Here is a 22,402-nt window from a genome sequence, read left to right on the forward strand (position 1 = left end):
AGTTTGATCAACACTTGATTCACATTACTGATACTGTGAAATCGGTAAACATTGGATACCACGGTTTGCACTATGCAACTCGGTAAATACTATGAAGCTCAGTTTGCATTAATACTCATCAACTCGGTAAATACTGCTCAGGGTGAATTAAATACTAATTTTGGAACTCGGTAGCAACTATAGAACTCGGTAGGACTTGAATTACTCAGTTAACGCTATAAATTTCAAGATAAGCTCGGTAGCTACTAACCATTTGACTAAGTGTGTCACTAATAAATAAAATTGACCATAATGTCAACAATTTGTTAGAAAACTCTATCTCCTCTAGGAGAATTAGAGTAATTTCCCTATGTGATTCATCTCATCAACTAGTTAATGAACATTTTGGAAGTGATTCATTTCTCACTCTTGTTGGAGAGGAGAAAATAATAAGAAATTTTGTTTAGCACCTCAAATAATTTTGTCTAGTTTATAGCTCAACGATGCAATGACATAAAACTCAATGTTACCATTAATCCATTCTTCCTACTTGTTTGCAGCTTCTCAACTATGGATGGAATTAGATTGGTCATTGAGGGGTTTTAATATTCTTAGGCATTCCTTTCTCCTTTTAAGATTCTCTTGTCAACCTTTGAATACAATCCTTCCAGAATTGAGCAGAATCTTACTTACTAGATTGCTAAGCCACTTTTTTTAGTTGTTGAATTTTTGGATTTTTTTTCCAAATTAATTACAACCACTCATGTGTATTACTCCTCTTAACTACGTCCAAATATTTCTATTTGAATCTTGGGAAACTTCTTTAAGACTTATTATGTGCATCTTTTGAATATCGTAAATGTTTTCATGATATTGCTTGCAAGTTTTTTTATCTCCCACATACTCAAGAGATCTTCCACACAACATTAAGCGATAACTCTTTATCTTAAATGGATTATGTTCAGGCTATTTCTAGCAACGAGATCTTGAAAATTCTTTATAGGCATTACATCTCTTTTGATTTTTTGGTGAGTATGCCAACTTGAACGAGATAGATTTTCAAACCCTCATTCTTATGAAAGAAGTTGTTAATATTAAGAGAACTCTTTTTGCCAAGAGGTTTCACTATTTTGTGGATGTCATTAAGCCCTAGGTTTTTTGGGTTGTTGTGGCTTTACAGAGGGTTTGTTGTGGCTTTATTGATGGGCTAAACTTTAACCAGTACAACATTTGGTTGTCTCCACTTGTTCAACACTAAGGGCTCTCTCTAGACCATTTATCATAGGTTTGTTCCTTGTAGTTTTACAAGATGGGAATTTCAACTCCTATTACTAAAGATTATTCTCTTCAACTAGTATAAACCTCCATTCTTAGAGGATCTGAAGGTTCATTATCAACTCTCACAATTAGATTAAGAGACATTCAATGTTGTTTTTTCAACTCTTCTAACAAATATGATTCATAAAATTGGTGCTAATATAATCAAACCCTAGAAAAAAGTATGAATTTGGTCTCCCAATGTTGCATCATGCAACAATAAGTCATGTTTAGAATATCATTGGTGCTCTCTGCACCTTCGTAAGGTCCCTGTGGTGACTTTATGGTGGCACTTGCAGCCACTTTTATTAGTTACCAATGTTAGTTTCATAACATTAGGTCAACTATTTTTTAGCTTAAGACCACCCCCTCATTTATTGTATTCTTTTCCAAGGCTTATCTATGGATGTTCATATTTGATATGCGAGCATTCAAAAACTCTTGTTTGTTTTGTGGGCAACCAAAGACCTTCAAACACCTTACTAGTTTTTTGTCGTGCTCAACAATTTTGGAGTTGAATTCATAAATTTCTTTAACCACTTTAGACTAGACCTTTTCTCCTGGTATGACTCTTTTTTTTTGCGGGGGGAGGGGGGCCGGGGGCGATTTGTCATTGCATCCTTCCATTTTCTCTAATGTTCACAAATTCAAATCTATTTAGGGGGGAAACGCAAGTGATGAATTTGTTAATGTAACTAGATGAGATGAGTTTTTCAGCTGAACATCTTCACCCTAAGCCATTCAATACAAGAGAAAGAGTAGCTAGATGTTGTTGATATTGAGTCTTCAATACCAATGTAGGAAATCTCCACAAATGCAACAGATTTGATCAATACCAAATCATGGAGCCATGATTTTAGATGTTCACAAAGGAAGAAGAGGATGAATACCAATATATCTCCTCCCTTGATGGTCAATAAAATGCTAGATATTGAAGAGGAAATGCTCACACTTGATTGTTGAATCTCGAGAAGAGCTTGAGAATTGCCTTGAAAATTTGATGAATGCCTTGAATATGCTTGCTTGAATGTCCTTCATGTGTGTGAAAAGAAGTGCCCAAGCTTCCTTATATACTACTTTTTGGGATTGAAAATAAAGCAAGCCGACATGGTCACAAGATTTAGCAATTTAAACACTTGAGACAAAATTGGTCGAAACCAAATTAGGCCTAGTATAGGTCAACCTGGTTGAACTATACCAGGATTATCCCAAGGAGAGATAATCTAGGGGTCTCAAACTGCACAAAAGGAATCAGGAAAAAGATGAAAGAGTGGAAGAAAGATTTGTTTGAGTGCAAATGCATCCATGGACCATAAAACTAGTAAAGGGAGGGAGCTAAAAGGTCTTAATGATGATGCTCCATTTTAAGATGACACAAAGTCTCAACCATCAAAGTGGGGTTGGAGGTAGCTTGCCTTCAAGAGATCCTTGATCGTTAGAGCAATGTCCAATATAGCATTACTAGGATGCCCCTAGACTCTTTTGCTTCTTGTAATTTTTCTCCACTTTGTGTATGGTGCTAAGGTAATAACTTTTCTATTCAGTGCTCTTGGTCTAGAATGTCCCAAGACCCTCTCCCCCAATTTGACAGTAGTTCAACCAGATGTCACTTTTCCCCACTCCCTCTTTCAACAATGTTACCTTTGAGTGACCTTTAAGCAGTTTAGGGTTGTTGACTAGCAGTTCTGTGGTTAGCTCATGCCTAAGTCCTCTAGGTATGATCCTCAACTATCCTTGGCTACTTCTCTACTATAAAATAAACATAAAATTTAGTGGTTGTTTATTGTTTTTTAGTTGTTTTCCATATATTAATAGAATCAAACATGCTTATTTATTAGAACAAACTATTTACCTTTAATACTTCTATTGAATTCTTACAAATTGCAACACTAATTAATTTAACTAATTATATATTTATTAATACTTTTTTTTAATGTAATGTAAAGTGATTCATTTCTTTACGCATTCCAAACTATTCAACTAGGTGTGGGTTTCTCGGTTATTAGTCCAATATCGAGGAGCGTCTTCATCATTAGGTATCAAGGAGCATCTTCATCATTGGGGTGATGCCCAATATGTTGTTAGGATGCTTCAAGATCTCTTGCCTCTCATAACCATTCCCCACTTTGTCATTGGTGCTAAGGTAAGAGCTTTCTACTCAGTGCTCTTGGTCCCCAACATCCCAAACTCCTCTTCTCCACTCTGGGAGTAGGAGTAGTTTGACTAGACCCCACTTTTTCTTGCCTTGTCTTGTCAAAATTGCCTTTAAGTAGTGCAAGATCGTTGACTAGCGATGGTGTAGTTGGCTGACACCTAAGTCCTCAAAGTAATATCCTTAGCTATTTTTCTATTGTAAAATAAAGAGAGAGTCTAGTAGAAAGAAGAAAATAACATAAAAATAGGGTGGTTAACATCAACCTTAGACCTAATTGATATATAAGATAAACTAATAACCTCTAACAATTATTGCCCCTATATTCCATATATATTACTAGAATCTAACACATTCATTAGAACAATTTTTTTACAATGAATGCTTCTATTAGATTCCTATATATCCAACACTAATTAATTTAATTGCTTGATTACATCCATTTAGTGTTACATCGATTCATTTCTTTACGCAATTCCAAACTATTAAACTACGAGGCATGAATGTCCACTCACGTCAAAACACTTTCTAACATATTTTAATGGGGGACCTTTAAAAACTATAATTTTATTATCATCCACTTTTATAAAGCGGACTTCAAATTTTATGTAGCGCGAGCTAATATCTTTGTAAAACTCTGAAACTAAATTAAAAGCACTGGAAAAATACACCTGATAAATCTGGGCAGTTATCAAAAGTACAGGTAGATCCAGAGGAACAATAATTCCTCAGCCCAATTAAACCAATGTTGGCTGATCTTTCAAGCCGCCGGATGCGAAAAATCGTGTTTATTTTGGTGAAGTCCTGCCGTTGAAAGTTTAAATTTACACATTACGGTATCACATTTCTTCCCAATCTTTCAATGCGTCTAACTTAAGGGATTCTTTCGTTTCTGTGCATTTAATCGACTCCAGGATCGATTTCTTTATGATTTTGTAACAATCCGGGACATTTGGGCTATTTGAATAAAGATGCTATGGAAGGACTTGATGCTACAGGCGTTGGATTATGGCAGGATACGAGTATGATGTTTTTTTCTGCACTGTTGTTATATGCAGTATGATCTAGGTTTTCTTCAGCTGCTTGAAGTCTTTTGAAACGCGCTGCAAGCTCTCAGAAAGTTTTACTTAATTCAGATAGTAAATATGAAGATTTTCATATCTAAGCTAATCTGGTGAACAAAAGTATTTTAGCTGTCAATTTTGCTCTTGTTTTGGCCAAATTTAGCAAAGATCAGAGACCCTCAAGTCTTTTGGTTGTCCAGAAATGAATCTCTCGCCTTAAATGCAAACCAGAAGGGATGTTGTTGTTTCAATAATAGAAAAGAGGGTTAGGGTTAAATTGCTATCTACTTAACCTGTGAATGTATTATTCTGCAAAAGTTGGCAAATCGGTGCAAGCAGAACTGTTATTTTATTTTCCTTGCGTTAGTGGCAAGGAGGATTAAGTTGAGCTGTGGAATCACTGTTAATTCAGTTGAGGTGATTGATGGCAATTGAAATTCTACTGTTGGTTTGAAGAAGCGCTTCCGAGACATTGAACGTTGGAAGGAAAATTCCATGTGGTTCTTGGCGAACTTGTTGTAACTATTGGCATTTTAAATTTACTTCGGAAATCTAGGGTGAGGTTATGGGTTGCGTTTGTCGCAGTGTTAAACGAATGTTTGGTTATTGTTGAGATTTCAAATCTGGTCGATTTGGAGATGATGGCATCATTTAGGAGAACATTATCTCCTGCAACACATGAACGTTCCATCCAAAATGGAGATACGTTTTCTGTTTCATCGCCTTCGCACAAGTTTTCATCTCCTTTGTGTCATTCCTCTTCAGCTGCCTTGCCAACTACAGCCTCTGTTTTCTCGTCGATTGGTTTTCTACCGGTTTGGGTTGTGGTTTCGTATGTTCGTGCCTTTCTAATTGGCATTCACCCATCAAAATCAAGTCGGTCTTCAGAGAGATCTAAGGCAAAAGTGCAGGTTTGGAAGAGGCCGTTGCTTCATTTTCTCCTGTGTTTTGTTCTTGGGATTTTAATTGGGTTCACCCCTTTTAGTATGGACAGCTTTTCTATAAATCTTGCCTCCAAACACCAAGATTTTGCATTTGAAACCAAGACAACTGAAGGGACAAATCCCGATCAAGAATTTAGCCAGGTTGGTAACAGGGGAAGGACAATTGAAGCAATAAAGGTGGAGAGCTCAAATAATTTAGAGTTAGAGGTTCTGCAGGAGAAAGAAGCTGACGTATTCGCTGTTTCTAGTAAGAGGATGGATTCTTTGGGTGGAATATCTCCATTTCGGATCTTGGATTTTGTTCCCCGCAAATTGCTTATTGTTGTGACTCCAACCTACAACCGTGCATTTCAAGCATTTTATTTGAATAGGCTAGCTCACACTTTAAGGCTTGTTGCACCACCTATTCTTTGGATTGTTGTCGAGATGCCTGCTCAGTCCATGGAAACAGCAGACTTGTTGAGGAAAACAGGAGTAACGTACAGGCACCTTGTTTGCGACAAGAATGCGACAAATATCAAAGATCGTGGTATTCATCAACGGAACACAGCTCTTGCTCACATAGAGCGGCATCGGCTTGATGGCATTGTGTACTTTGCAGATGATGATAACATGTATACAACGGAGCTGTTTGAGCAACTTAGAGATATTAGGTTTGACATACTCTCATGATCTCATCTTCATCTGTTTATCTTTCATATTATGTGCCTAAATTTTATTTATTTGTATTTATTTGTTTTTCGGCAAAATTTATCAATTTAGATATTACAACCTTTCCCAAACTTGTTTTTCTAGGGCAATATGTACAGGTTAACAGTGATAAGTGATGTTTTTTTTTATTCATATAAGAATCTGAATATAAGGTTGTAACTTGATTTTCCACGACTTCATTTTATGATATGAAGAGGGAACATGAATTCAATTGATTGACAGCATAATTCCTTTTGTTCTTCCCCACCTCTTTGACGTGATTTACAATTGTTTTATTGTATTGGAGAAAAATCTTATTTCTTTTGAACAAGTCTGAAATATTCAACAAAAACATCTTTGGTGGCGATGTAAAATAATTCCTATTCTGCAGTTTTTTTAACACAAAATTTCCCAAACATTGAGCATTTAGGAACTACCTTTCTGTGCTCTCAGAATTAACGAATTGCTTTTTTATATGACTAATGGAATTGCAAATAGCAGAGGGGGACAATTTTTTAATTTGATCATTTTATTTTGAACTCCTGTTTGGCTTTCCTTGTAAGAAAAGCAGGACCTGTATTGAACATATTATTAAAATTTTAGAAGGTGAGTGCCCTCTAGTAAACCCAATTCAGATTTGACTAGACTCCTTTCCAGGTACTCAGTACTTAATGTATTCACAAAAATATGGTAGCTGTTAATAAGAGTTTGTCTACTATCGGATGAAATCCATCCTTGCAGACAGAGCTTCCAAAAATTCTTTTATTTAGAAATCTCTGGACTTTGAAGGAACTAGATATAAATCAAACAAGAATCATAAAGATTTGGTTATCCTGCCTGATGTCTATTTTACTACTGATAGTTGCATGTTGATTGCAGATTTCTTAATACCCAGCTTGAGCTTGAGCTGTTTTCTTGATAAATCACATGCTTTTTGCTATTTATTTTTGCATTGAAATTATCTGTGCCTCCATTTCCTATTATTTTTCCATTGGCTTTTAGGTTTCCATTTCTATTTTCTGTGTATGGGCTAGCGCTCCACGTAGATTTCCAAATCATGCCTTTTAAGAGCATACAGTTTTGAGCTTATGAATCAGCATTGGCTTGCCTGTTGTGACATCTCCTTACATCGAGAGATTACAAGTTCCCGAATTCAAGTCTCTTACCATTCTCCTGATGTTCATTTTGGTGTAGGTTGTCATAAGAACTCTAATCTTTTCCTGGATTGACGTACATTGCTATTACAATATGTTGTTTTCTTTATAGTTGTAAACTCATGTATTTAGTTGACTTTCCTTACGATCTATCTATTTTATATTCTTCCCCAAACTGTTACCAGTTTGTGTTGTCTACCTGTTGCCGGATTTTGATTTCATGCTTTCGTTAATAGCGTTTTTTTACTTTTTGGTTTGCTTTGTAGTCAGAGACAAAAACCCTGCTTTCTAATTTTTACAAAGTTGTTTCAGATACTGCAGTTACATTAAATGTGTCCTGTATCCTATCACCATTCCACCAATTTAAGGGATCACAGCAAGCTAGTCTAAGCATCAATCTTTTTATCATAAACATCAGGATCATCTTGAATGTTTTATAGGGGTGTTTGATGACTTTTTCAACCATGTGGCCTTCCTTTGTTCCATTATCGAACAGTTTAACTGAACAATGTCTTAGATTCAAGAGGACTCCCGTATAACTCTATTATTAGCTAGTTTATTCTAGATAGGTTCTGTTGTATGTAGCTAGTGTCTCAGAAAGGAGAGTAAAATATATATTAATAAAGCCAATCAGGCATACTATATGCTTGTTGTACCACCACACTTTTGTTATGTGGTGGGGTTCTGCTCTAGCTTCCGAATTGTGTGTTTATACTTTATTCTCATTGAATAATAGCACATTCTCATGTTCAACTCTGAGGCCCGGGCTAACATTTGTGAGCTATTGTGTGCATCCTTAGAGGACAATTTTTTCCTCAGCTTGCTCCTTTCTGAACCTGAAGGCAGGTTGTGCATTGGGCTGAGTTACAGGAATACCTGAGTTAACAAAAAAATTAAAAATAAAATTACGTATCTGTGAACTTTTAGAACTTCATAACATACTACATTTGTTAATTCTTCATCCACTTGTTTGAATGCACTTCATTTTGAACTGTACACAGTATCTAATCTCTGACATAATTACTATTTTATTTAGTGTGAATTGCTACTCTGAGAATGACCCATGGCATCATCGTATCTTTAGAAAGCTTTGGCCTCTCACTTTCTTCATCTTAGGTTGTTTTTGCGGCATAGGAACACTGATCTTGCGAACTCTTAAAGTTAGGATTGGATCCTCTTCTCCTTGTTCATTGACATCCTCTTATCCCATGTTAGCACCTTGTATGGGTGCCACTGTCATTGCAAAGTTCCCTAAAATTTGAATGAATTACCTGAGAATAGGAGTAATTGCTCAAATAGTATGTGGGTTCAAACATTCTAAGACAGCGACCAAACTTTGTAAGTTTTAATTGTCAAAGAAAATTTTGCAGGCGAGTTTTAGTCACAGTTAGAATTCCGGAGAAAACATTGAAATTTAAATAGTACATCTGTTTTGCAATATACCAGGGCTAATAGAAGTATAGATTCGACTGGTATTTTTTAATTTGTTTATGTGACAGCTTGAAGTGTGATCTGCAGGCGTTTTGGTACATGGCCAGTTGGCATGCTTGCTCATAGTAAAAATAAGGCAATCTTGGAAGGTCCAGTGTGCAATGAAAGTCAAGTGATTGGATGGCACACAAATGAAAAAAGTAAAAAACTACGCAGATTTCATATTGATATGTCAGGATTTGCATTCAATAGCACCATTCTTTGGGATCCACAAAGGTGGCATCGTCGTGCAAAGGAGCCTATTAGACAGTTGGATACAGTTAAAGAAGGATTCCAAGTCAGTAGTGTTTCTTTTTAGATCCATTATCATTCATCTTTGTCAAGTTTCTTTCCACTTCGGTTGCATGCTCAAATATATAATTTTTTTTTTATAAATTAATAATTTTCTTCATTTTGATTGCGATGCTCTCTCTAGGCTTAGCATACCTTTTGTGCACATTAGTTCCTGAGCAGAAAGAGATGCCCTTTTTGGCCTCCACTATCATGTTGTATGATATAAGTATCGCTAATAGAATGCACTGATTGGCATCTTCCTCCAGGAGACAAGTTTCATTGAACAAGTTGTAGAAGATGAAAGTCAGATGGAAGGGTTACCAAATGGTTGTTCCAAAGTAATGGTTTGGCATCTACACTTGGAAGCTCCGGCACTAGCATATCCTCCAGGGTGGATTCTTGAGAAAAATTTAGATGTCATTGTTCCTTTGAAAAAGTAGGAGTGGCTTCCAATGGGCTTGCATTGCGATTCTTTGTAGCTTTCCTCCTAGAAGGCATGTTATCTTTCGGGTGCTGTGCATTTCTGTTATTTTATTATTGTCTTTGTTATCTAGAGTCTGCACAAAATTCTATTAGTTGATGAATTTTGTTTTAGCTTTTACTCGATCCATGTACTCACATTTTTTGTTATCTTCATATGGTTCTATGATCTATCATCTCTAAGTTCTTGCTGCTCTTTTTCCTACAGGGTTATGGAGAGGGTTCTATATATTCTCACTTCTGGATGGAGGCAGTTTGCAATCGCCATGTTTTAGTAGACCTTGTGTTCAATTATGCTGTGGGTTTTGGAATTTGTAGAATTGTAGCATTAGATTTTCTTCCCCCTCTTCCTTTAAGTTGAGCTGGTACAATGTAAAGTAAATAAGGAATCATGTCAATTTGAAACTGCTCTGCTTGAACGCTATGCCAGTTTGCATTGTCTTGTTGAATCTTGATATAGCAATCTGGCAGCTATTCAAGCATACAATTTTGCCAAATTCTTAGCAGTCAGAGGATCATTATACAGGAGATAGATGGAGACAGGGCCATTTCTGGTATTTGGGTGAAACCAAAGCCCATATCTCAATTCCATTTTGTACACTTTTTTAAGTTATTCTATTCCAAAGAAAATGATGTGGCGTGTATGGGAAAATCATATAGTTGAGCTTTTAGTACTTCTGATTTGGAAGCATCCAAGATAATAAAATCTGATTAGTTTGAAGGCATTACTTGCAGATTGGTAAAGAACTTGCTTTTACGAGGTCTTGTAAGATACACACTGCAAGACAGTAGATAGGTTTGACAACAGAAGGCTGTGTGCCAAAAAAAAACAATATTGCAGCACCACAGTTGGTAATCAATTTTCATAGCAAGGTTGAATCAGAATCTCATCTACTGCTGTTTATATGCATTAATGGCCGAGTTGTTTACTGTCAATAAAACTGCAGTTAATCGATTTGCAGATTACAATAGGCAGTTGTGATGGAATAATGCAGCACTTGATAGAGTGGGTGAGGTCCTTAAATGGATTCTCTGCAAATATATTTTGTAGAGAATTGCACTATTGCTTTCCATCATTCATAAAGAATGTTCCATCTCGGCACAACCATATATTGCCATTCACAATTTGGGGTGGTTGTGGGTTCTCAAATATAGCCTTAAGTATTTTCCCTTTTTACAGTCATTTAACTAGCCTTAAAATGTTGTGGTAATTATTTGTTATTTTACTTGAGGAATTTCCTTGATGCACAAGTTTCTATCATATTTAGAACTTCGTTGGACTTTTGAAAGTTCTCAAATTATTTTGGAGCCATATATAAAGTATCATTAACGCAGATTCATGAAATTGTTCAATGTGGTCAAATAAAGATTACCAGGTAAGACATCTGGTGATTGAAAAAGCTCGTCATGGTGTGGCAGACATTGTCAACTTTTAAGCTGAAATAAACACTATTTGCATTTTGGAGTTCTAGTGTGTATCTGATATTTATGCGCTTATGAAATGTTTTTAGGAAGCATTTTGGAGCTAATTTGGATTAGATGTACATGATAGAATCACGAAGTAACATCCTAAATTCTTTGGTCGTAAGAAACTGTGGCACTGATCAACATATTTGTGAGACGTGCATTTAAAAAGTAATCAAAATGCTCTATCCAAATACCATCTTCTGTAGGAAATAATAAAATGTGTTTGTCCTCTTGGTTGAATTCCGGTTAGCATACCTTACATTTAGCTACCCTTTTGAGAAAAAGTTGGAGATGATTTAGGCTATCCAATAAATTCGCCGGTTTGTTTAACCGTTATTTTAATGACGTTACTTGAAGGCTATATTCACTGCTGCTTCTAGGATGGGATGGTAGTCCAGGAGAGGCCATTGTTGTAGTTGCCAGTATGCATATTTATTCATTTATAGCTTGAGACCAATTGGCATAATGAGACGATTAAATTTTAATATTTCTACAGTACTTGACACATTGAACATTCTTAATTTGTGTTGTAGGTCATCTTTCTTAATTTGAAGGCACGTCATTGATTTCTTTTTAAATTTGTGTTTGAGATTATCATTTCTTTCTGTTTTCAAATATCAATGAAAATTATATAATTTTGTTTCTTTAAAATTTAGTAAAGGTATATATATTGAATCTACGGTTTGCTCAGAATAACACGGCTACTACTGATTTAGCTCCATATCTGCTACTAAATCTTAATGGTACCAAATAAGTCTAAATCTAGCCTACGTAGGGTTGTAACTGAGGTGTTGTGACAAAAAAAAGCTATCAAGAATGTTAACATGCCCCCAAAATTGCATCATTTGATATTATAACAAGAATATCATGCAAGTGTGTTGTGAAAGGAGAAAAAATTCCAATACGAGAGTGTTAGGTAGCTTACAGAAGGAGGAAGCATTTTCGACTTAACAAATAGTGGTCAAATGATTATAATAGTATCTATCTTCTAGTAGAGAACTCTGGGAGTTGGTAGAAAGTATAAATATCCTCTGCTCAACAAGTATTGGTTAAGGGTGTTTAGAATGATCCCCATCTTTCAAAGATTCTTATTGATAAAGAATTAAAATCTAAAAAATAAATTCAAGAGTTGGTTTAGACAAGTTTTAGTGCTTGTTGTGAGTGAAGACGAGTCTCACCAGAGGAGGTGGAAGAGGTGGTAGATTGGCAGCTACCAATGTGGCAAGAAGACTACATGTAGTAGTGAATTTTTTATGAGTTGTGCAATCAAAGCTCAATTTTATTTATGGGTAAGTCAAAAGAAAACAAATGTAAGTACAAGATTTGGAACTGGGCAATATTTTGAAACAAAAGCAAAAGATGACAACTTAGGAAGCGTGTCTTAAAAACAAATGAGAGAATAAAGCATCAATTAAAAGACTGGAAAAAAGGTGTAAAGTGAAATGCAAAATAGAGGGGCTAAGACCTGAATTTCTTAGTGTAAAAATAGTCGAGGACCAGGAAGAAGAGGAGCTTTTATTAGTTGAGAAAGAGGAGAGGAAAACAATGTGAGCATCTTGTGGAAGAAGAAACACTTTTGAAGGAGAATATGTTGGTGTTGTTTATCGACTCTAAAGTGCAATAAAAGTTCGTCCTTCAGTTTTCATGAAATTAAAGGTGAAATAATTACAGGTGTTGTAATAGAAGCACATGATACTAGGGAGAGACAATTTATGGTTGAGAAAGTGAGGAAAAAACACAGAAAAATGAGTGACAAGTTTTTGAGATATTTCATTCATGTTGTGGCCTAATCAATAGGTCAATAGATGGTCCCCATCTAAAATCCAATTTGTGAGAATTGTGCTTAAAAACTATATGATGCAGTGTATGATATAGGAGCATCATAGGGATGTGCAAATAGAATGTGCAATGTGCAAATATTTTTAATTGACATTTAGGATGAGAAAGATGTCAATCCCTCTTTGATTAAAAAAGTTCACAATGAGCACAAATAAATTAAAAGGGTCATCTCATGAGATATGGTGATACATCAAATGGAAAACAAAAAAAATTGGAAGAAATAATTTGAAAGAAATGAATAAAAAATACAGAATTGACTGGAATGAAATGAACCAAAAATACAAAGAATTGACTTGAATGTGTGGAAATAAAAACAAATTGTTGTAAAACCAATCTTAAGGTTAGAGTAGGCTTTTTAAGAGAAGGTCAAAAGAACAAATACAAACTTTGAAGTTTATCATAATTTCTTAATATTGATTTTTATTGCTTATAATTGCTTCGTATTTTCAAGATTGAAATTAAATTTTACAACTATGTGCTGTCATAATGCATTAAGGGTACACATATTAAATATGAATTTTGGATGCAAAGTTTAGGTTGCAACTAGTTTTTCTCTATTTGAATATAATAATACATCTATTTAAAAATCTAATTTCAACATCTACATTAAACTTTTTGTCAAAGATGGAACTTGAAGAGGGTATGAGGATAAAGACAATGCCAATCAAAGTAAATGTTCTATCATTAAATAATGGATGTTTCCATAATGGTTGGTGTTGAGTAGGCCCTAGATTGTGTTGCTTGGATGATTAATTGCATGCATGCATGCTTTAACATGGCAAGAAAATTGTAATTTGGGGAGTTTTATCAACTTAGATTCTTGATTTCTACTTCCTAAAGTATATATGATTCTATAATACCCAACATGTCAAAATTTTCTTCAGAGACAATGTCATACAGATGATGTTCCTTGGGAAACTTGAAAGTTGAGAAGTATTTTTGCACTCAATTATTAGATGCAAAGGACAGTATAACTCCACAAAAGATAGAAAGACAACTATTAGGTAAATAAAGCAAGGCATTATCAAATAAGCAATTTTTGGTTATAAGAATATGTGTAATGCAAATAAGTTTAATGAGCTAGATGACATCCTATATAGTTTGAAGGAAGTACGGAATTCATCTTTTCCTCACCACAACACATATCATTGTGCCTTCATCAAGTTATAATGATGCATGCCACATTAAGTATTCCACCTATTAAATCTTTTTATTCATTAGATGCCCTTTTAGCTACAAGGAGAATGATTGAATTCTACTAGGTCGACTAAGCAAAAACAAGTTTTCCCACATTCAAATAACCCTTGGGTAGAACAAGAATTCACATTTTCTTCATTTTCCCTCCAACATTGTAGCTCTTTATCCCCTTCCAGGACATGCATTCATCTTTATCTAATAATCACATTCAATATAGACAACCTCATTTTCTCAATCCAAGGGTAAGAACATTGACTTTAGCAACATCCTCTCTATTTTGGTGACGTAGCACCCCACCAGAGAACCAGAGTAAAAAACTAAGAATAAATGCAAATAATTTTTTTAGCATTGAATGAATAAAGAGTGCAACTAACATTACACGACAATGTCATATAACATTAACACATTAATGATACATCACATTAAATGTAAATAAGAATATTGAATATCAACCAGATAGCAAGGTCTTCTTAGGTCCCCTAAAGTCACTGCTACCAATGCATATATATATGAATAAGTCTATATGAACCTTACAATATGAATGAAATTGTTTAAATGTTATAACAGATAGTCACATGATAAAATCAAGGACAATAAACTTATCCATTTCTTCCTTTACATCACGAGTAATCATAGATACATGTTTATATTTTACATTTACAAACTGCAAGTAATCACTCAACAACATTTACACATACTTTTTATAATTGTCTCTTCAAGTAGATAACATTACAACATCATACATCAATACAATGATATAGTGATGATACATCAACATAATAAGATATTGCATCTTCCAATGTGTTTAGGATGACTTATGCATGTATCTTGGTTGAGATTGACATCTCAATGCAGGATATGCCACGAGACCGGCCACCTTGCTACCCATTGCTCCTCTGAAAAATCTAGACTGAAGAAGTCTCCTTCTTGGTGGAAGGGGGTTTTAGATGATCACTACACGGTTTAGAAAGCTTCCTCTCCTGGAAATGGTGACTCTTCGCAAGACACTTTGGTGGCAAACTCGACTGCTATTTCTGATGGCATGACTGTCCCTACGATGGTGACCTCTTCTGATCACCCTCTTCTGGATTGTGTCTTTGGTGATTCGATTGTTGCCCCTCCTATGGCTTCATCTCTGGATATTACTACCCCATCTCTAAATATAGTTGATCCTTCTTCTATTGCGGTCCATTCCCCAGCTGCGGGGGTTTTAGGGATGGTTGTGGTGTTGTTGAATTTGCTTGGTAGAAGGCAATTGATTTGGTGGAGAATGGATGGACCACCATAAAAGGTAAAAAGGTCAAGCCCTCCACTTCTTTTAATATGGCATCATGTTCTCAAAAGTTGGGACCGAAAGGGAAAGCTTGAGTTGTGGTTGCCCCTTTCTTTGGTTTTCCTGGCTCTTTTGGCTTGTTGTTCTTTGTTGTCTGTCATGGTAAGAGACTTATTGTCTATTCCTTTTTTTTACCATGGGGTTTTAGGTGCTCTTTCAAAACCTGTTTGTGTGGCTGATGAGTACTGTGTTATCTGCGATGCCACCCTGGTCATTGTGTCTTGTTGGGTGACCTGTTTCACCTTTGGGTGGTAGTTTTGTTTGGTTTGGGCTTCATTGAAAATTTTATAATTTGTAAAGGGTTTCAGGCTCCCTTCAAAACCTGTTTTCCTTAATAAAAAACATAATAAGATACAGTGAATCATCAAAATCATTAAGCCACAAGAAAATGAGGTAGTGAAGAAGAAGATGGAAGACTATCCCAAACCCTATATCACACTTTGGAAAAATGATGGATGGGTAAAATATTTTCCACCCAACCACGTGGGACCTAGATGCCTACTCCCCCAATCCAGGAGATAAAAAAGGCCCCATATCACACAAATACAAGCAAGGCAACAAAAAAAAATCCAATCCAAGGAGTAACATAGGAATCATCAAGGGTATACAACAAGATAGCATAAGATAAACACAAAGGAACAACCTATACGAAAGGAAAATCTAAAATAGATGCAAAGGAATCCTATGACACATATTGAAGGGTGTCATCACATAGCTTCCACTCTTGGGTCACCATAATAGTCTCTTTGGACTTGATGCCCAGGTGGAGCTCATGTGGAACTAACCACTTTCATGCGAACAAGGTGTTGATATGCTAGATCAATGTCCTGTGGATGGAAAAACCTTCTCCTACCCATCCTCATCTATGTATGCACTCTAGAATATGTGTGAGGCAATTATCTTTTTTATTTAATGTGAATTTCCAACACAATTCATTTATTAAATTACCTCTTGATTAAAACTCCACAATGAGCTATCTTGGAATGACCACTTTGGGCCCTAAGCCCCATTATAGGCCACACTATAAGATATGCTCCTAGAAAACCCTCTTATGCTCCAAACTAAAGTCAAAGAAAATAATCTCAAATGGTTTCTCATTAAGTTCTCCAAACTATGATAAAAGACAAACTGACAAAGTTTGAAGTACAAACTCAAAATCATCAAAAGCATCCATAGTGCCAACATAACAAAGAGGACATCCAAATCATATCAACATCATTATGAGTTTCACATAGGATATTTCCAACTTCCAAAACACAATCGTAATTCTAGATAAAATATAGCTCATGTATAAGTCGTCTTTTAGGTCAATACCAACAAATTGGATACATTAGATCTCCTTGACCCATCAAATGCATAATTGGGCTCCAAGAATGCTAATAAACCATAACACAACATCATGACCACTACATAACATAGAAGATCAAGAAAGTGACATTTATCAACAAGTTAACATTAAATTGATTCCAATAATATGATATCAAGAAACATAACCAAGACCTTCATGTGACCTCAATCATACAACCAGACCCCAATCATATTGCAAGAAAACTCCACATAAAAATATCAAACTGGTATAAGAGATCAAAGATCAAGATCTAATTACATTTAATAATCACAATGAGTAAAGCTAAAGTATCAAAACACCCTAAACCTTTGGTATGCACAAAATAAAACCCAAGATGCAACCAAAACTTTAAAAAAAAATTGTCATGTCCCCTTTCTAGAGTGGGCATTAGAGATGATAGAGTTGTCCTATCATTAGAGTCTTGTAGGCTGGCAGTGGTGTTTAGGGACTCAGTCAAGGTACACAGTGTTCGGATCTAGAGTTTCAGACAATAGGAGAGCAGTTCCTTAATTGTAGGAGGAGTTTCCTACATTTTAGGAGGTGGAGATGGTTTATAGTATTGAGTCTCTATGAGATCATTCTATGGTTTCAGTTTCGGGAGATTTAGAGATGCTCTTATTTTTTAGGAGTATCCCTAATTTTGAGGAATGAGACTGTCAGTTATCTCAGATTATTTGGCATCAGTCACAGGAGGTGACAAGTTCAATTTCAACTTGTAGAGGTGTTTTGGCTATCAGTTCGCTATTTGGGAAATATTTTAATATATTTAAATATTCTCCTAAGTTAGCATTTTAATAATTTAATTAAGGCTAAGTTATAGCCATTTTGGGGTAATAAGGGGTTTTTTGCCTCATCTGGATTGCTTATCCCTTGGTGTAATAGCTCGTTGGAAAGGTCTTGAACTTTTCTAAATATTTATCTTTTGACTTAGAGCATTTCGGTGAACAGATTTCTTTCTATTGGGAAAAAAATCATTTTCTGGATACTTGACCACTTTAAAAATGAGAAATATATTATTTTATAACCCAACGCTATATGGAGACACTTTTAGGGTTTGAGCTAAGTTTGGTGGGTTATAAGGAGGTAAAGATAAAGTTCAAAGGCATTATTGAGATATTACATTTTGGATTTGGGTTTTTGGGCTCTGATTAAGTTTTCAACATTTGGGATGCCAAACCCCCTTTCTTTTCCTGTTTGGGACGTAGCCCCCAAAATAGTGGTTTGGATTCTTAGTAGTCAGAAATATCTTGGAGATTGTGCATTGTTTCTTCAGGGGAACACAATATTGAGTCAGAGTTTTAGTTGGGTTTGGACATTTTATCCATGTGTGGGCACTTTGCAGTTGTACAGTCATGCCTGGCAACCATATTCTTTCCCACATGCAACACTTGAAGAGTTGGAATCTGGCCGTAATTTCTTTCTGGGCTCATATTTCTCATTCATGCCTTCAGGTTGGCTTTTTCCTTGGTTGTATTCATCTGGATATGATTATAAATCTTCATCTGGTTACTTATTAGGCGTATATTCAAGAAAATCTGCTTGAAGCGACTTTGTTTTAAATATATTTGGAATACATTTTTAGAGCTGGTTCATGTTATTGTACTTCTATTATTACATATTGAAAATCATCAAAAATAGAAAACAATCAAACCCCTCTACAACTTCTGTCTAGCTTTGTAAGAAAATTTTAATAAATAGGGAAAAGAAATTTAAAAATATAAATTAACAACAGATCAGTAGAAGAGATCCATCAGGGATCTTTCAGTGGTATCAGAGCTTACATCTTGCCAGCTTCTAGGATTTGTGAGAACTTGTCACAACAGATTTCAACAATAGTTTTGATAATTCATTTTAGCATCTGGGTACTGGCTAAAAAGTTTTGATAATTCATTTTGGCATCTGGGTACTGGATAAAAAGTTTTGATAATTCATTTCAACATCTGGGTACTGGCTAAAAAGTTTTGATAATTCATTTTGGCATCTGGGTATTGGATAAAAAGTTTTGATAATTCATTTTGACATCTGGGTGCTGGCTAGAAAGTTTTGATAATTCATATTAGCATCTAGGTAGTCACTAGTTGGTGGATTGAATACAAATCTATGCATCCAAGAGCTGAGATACACAGATTTTATATGCCTAGGAGAGCTCAAATTGAGCAAGGGTTTGGAATAGACCAAGAACCTACCATGGCTAGAAATAAAAATGGGTGCTCTAAGGTTTCATCATTGTTAACAAGCACAAGTACGATGTCTCTTGCCAAGACATTCAGTGTTGCAATTATGAGCAGCTACCATCAATATTGTTCTCTTCCTAAGGAGATACACAACCTCCTTTCCTTTACAGAATTTATGGGTGTACGTGAACCAGATGATAACTGGGTATCTACAAGCTCCTTTCAGCAGCAAAAAGAGAAAGAAATATTAAATGATAATAAAGAAGCCATTGGTCACAATTTGGAAGAGATTACAATCAGGGGACAAACCATTAGAGATGTTGGAAATGTGGCACCAAGGTGTGAGGCCTATTTTGAAATTTGCAACAACAGTTCAAATCATGAGGTAACATTTATTTCAAATGGAGGTAATGATGTTGATGTATTCAATTTAAGAATGGTACAAGTCATCATAAGCCTGATTTTGTGTACTTTGGGGTAGATGATATAAAACATTGTCAAAGGTTGAATAAATATTGGTTAGATAGAGCTATGCAAGCAAAGATACGTGCTGCCCAAGCAAGACAACGTCTCCAAAGAGTCAAAGAATGCCATAAATAGATAGATGGTGCAAGGAAACAAAGGGAATCATCCATTAGATCTTTATTTCTTCCAACGGAAGAAGAGGCCAACATTGATTTGGATGGAACAACAAGTAATACGGAGGGTCAGGATTATTTTGGTGAGTTTGCACAAGAGAATAATCGGGACATAGGTATTTTAGAGGCATTGGGTGATGAGACTTCATGTCATGATGAGTTTGTTTTCTTAAACCATACCCTAGAAATCAAAGTAGTGTGTACTCATAGTGACATTGAATCCCAAGATTGTGATTCGGTTGTATGTGAAGACACATGGGGAGCTAATGAGAGTGAGCATAGTGTGGTGACAACAGTTTCATCATTGACAGAGGAGGTTTTCTCAGAGGTACAAGGTTGTAGTACTATAAATGAGGATACATGCATTAGTGAATGCATACTGGATACTCCTTACAGCGATGTACATGACTCTAACACAATATTCTACCATAATGCATATTCAGAGGTAGTACACATGCCTGAGTTTCAGACTCCTCATCGCTTGATTAGACAACTCAAGGTTGATGACAGGAGGGTAGACATAGTGGTTGAGCACTTTTATGTCACTCGACAGATGTTATCTACACTCAGTTGGAGTGCTCTTATGACTAATGAGTAGGATAGTGGAGGATTTTCCATGGCAGATTTCCATGCTCTTCATAAGGTTATGGGGATATTGGAGTAGGACTTATGCTATCTGTATTGTGATAGTGCGCTCCCATCTTCAGAGGATAGAGTTATTGATTGTAGGCACCTGACTCAGCAGTTTGGGAGGATTGGTTGGTGGGACCAACAAACAATCCAACATTATGTCAAGCAGTTTCCAACATGGGCTATCACATCTATATTACAGAGACTTCATTTGGGATCATGGTTACAGAATGATGTGGGTATTAGCAGACATGATGCTTTAGATGATTATTACTTTCATGGTGGTATCATAGTGGTTGCGGAATGGCATGATAGAGGTTTCCAATTATCCTTGTTTATACCCGATGGATGGGTGTTGGTTCAAATGATGTTGGAATCCAAGTGTTGTTTTGTTTGATGCCTTGTCTCATAGGGATTCCAGTATGTTACCACCTTGGTTGTGGGGACACTCTCATCTAGTGTGGGATCTTGGTATTATCCAATGTAGTGCATTTGATTGGGCAATCCTTGATGTGTTGCTTCATTTCACACACCCAGGAGTGTATATCAAAGTGGCACAACAAGAGTTTGTTCATTGCTTGTGGACAAACAATCTCTGGGAAGGGAGGATTGTCATGTCCCCTTTCTAGAGTGGACATCAGAGATGATAGAGTTGGCCTATCATTAGAGTCTCGTAGGATGACAGTGGTGTTTAGGGACTCAGTTAGGGTACACAGTGTTCGGATCTAGAGTTTTAGATAGTAGGAGAGAAGTTGAGATTAGTTCCTTAATTGTAGGAGGAGTTTCCTACATTTTAGGAGGTGGAGATGGTTTACAGTCTTGTCTCTACGAGATCATTCTATGGTTTTAGTTTCGGGATATTCAGAGACGTTCCTATTTTTTAGGAGTATCCCTAATTTTGAGGTATTAGATTGTCAATTATCTCAGATTATCTGGCATCAGTCACAGGAGGTGACAAGTTCAGTTTCACCTTGTAGAGGTGTCACTAATACATTAGGGGTCAATTTGCAACGACGAGCAAATGTTATGTGTTTTTGGTTTTTTTTTTCAATTATAGCTCGATGACATTGCAATTGCGACATTAGGAAATGTAGGTGTCGCAATTGCAACGTCGTCGGGCTATAATTGAAAAAACAACACACGAGTTTTGGTTTGCGACATACAATATATGCCCATTTCAAACATTTGCACCCTTATTCCATCGCGTTATATTGATTTGGAGAAGGGTGCACCGCCAGCGTACTGACAAAACCAGAGGATATAATGAGGGCATAACAAAGAGGATATAATGTTCTTGCACTAACCCTCCAGTACAAGCTACGAAACAGCCAACATACATTTCTTCCTCCAAAACCTCGGACATACTCATATTCTTCATAGAAATCAAGGGCATCTTCAGGAAAAGGGAACACTCTATGGATGAGTTGTGAGGATGCTGGAGCTATCTCCGTTCTAATATTCTGTAATTACTCTATCAATGGTCCACATGACATGGGTATGTTTTCTTCTATGCCTATGAGGACAACTGCAATCAATACTTCCAATGAAATTTCCTCTTTGTTATGCCTTGTTCGATGTCCATACTTTATCCCAAAGCTTCCATTCAAGTTGCAAGAGTTCGAATAGAATGTGAATCTAGGGTTAGGCTGATGTTTGTTAATGGTATTTACACATTTGGCTTAGGCCTCACTTTTGGTTTGTGGTTCTCTTATCAACACAGGATGACAATGTAGGCTTATTAGTTCGATTGGCCAAGGAAGATACTTTTGTTTTAAGTTTTAACCAATATAAACAATATCTTTTTATATCAACACTTCTCCTTTTCATTTCTTTCGGATATGTGTTTCGAGTGTGATTATTAAATTCGATAAAGCTGGCATATACAATATCCATGCATAATAGCGCTGATGAGCATAAAAGAAATATATGCATTCAATTTCTTGAGTACAAAGGAAAATATTGAAATGCTCAGTCCATCAATCTCACAAGAATAGGATTATAGAACAAGAATAATGTCTATTTTAAAATATTGAAGAATTCGACCTCAAGTTTGAAACCTATAGTAGCTGGACTATTGATATTATTTGAATTTTACATGCATTTTGGTTTTCAGTCAAGTCAGAGTTATTTGCTACAATTTTAGAACAACAATATCTCTCACTCTGAAGGTTATAAATTGCCTTAGAAGTTCATCTTATTCCAAGGCTTAAAGTCATAGTTGCATCAACAAAT

General features: G+C 35.8%; 1 protein-coding gene across 1 annotated transcript; it reads left to right on the plus strand.

The window, feature by feature from the left end:
• The first annotated feature begins 4,062 nt into the window (after nucleotides 1–4,062).
• IRX9-L (Nucleotide-diphospho-sugar transferases superfamily protein) lies at nucleotides 4,063–10,269 on the plus strand. Its single transcript, XM_089787139.1, has 4 exons — nucleotides 4,063–6,109; nucleotides 8,819–9,068; nucleotides 9,331–9,558; nucleotides 9,753–10,269. The coding sequence occupies exons 1-3, from the start codon at nucleotides 5,151–5,153 to the stop codon at nucleotides 9,502–9,504; spliced, it is 1,383 nt and encodes a 460-aa protein (XP_089643265.1). The 5' UTR covers nucleotides 4,063–5,150; the 3' UTR covers nucleotides 9,505–9,558; nucleotides 9,753–10,269.
• Nucleotides 10,270–22,402: the final 12,133 nt, after the last annotated feature.

Source organism: Cupressus sempervirens, chromosome 6, assembly GCF_028749045.1.
Source record: "Cupressus sempervirens isolate cs-2001-9-10 chromosome 6, ASM2874904v1, whole genome shotgun sequence".
Taxonomy (NCBI): domain Eukaryota; kingdom Viridiplantae; phylum Streptophyta; class Pinopsida; order Cupressales; family Cupressaceae; genus Cupressus; species Cupressus sempervirens.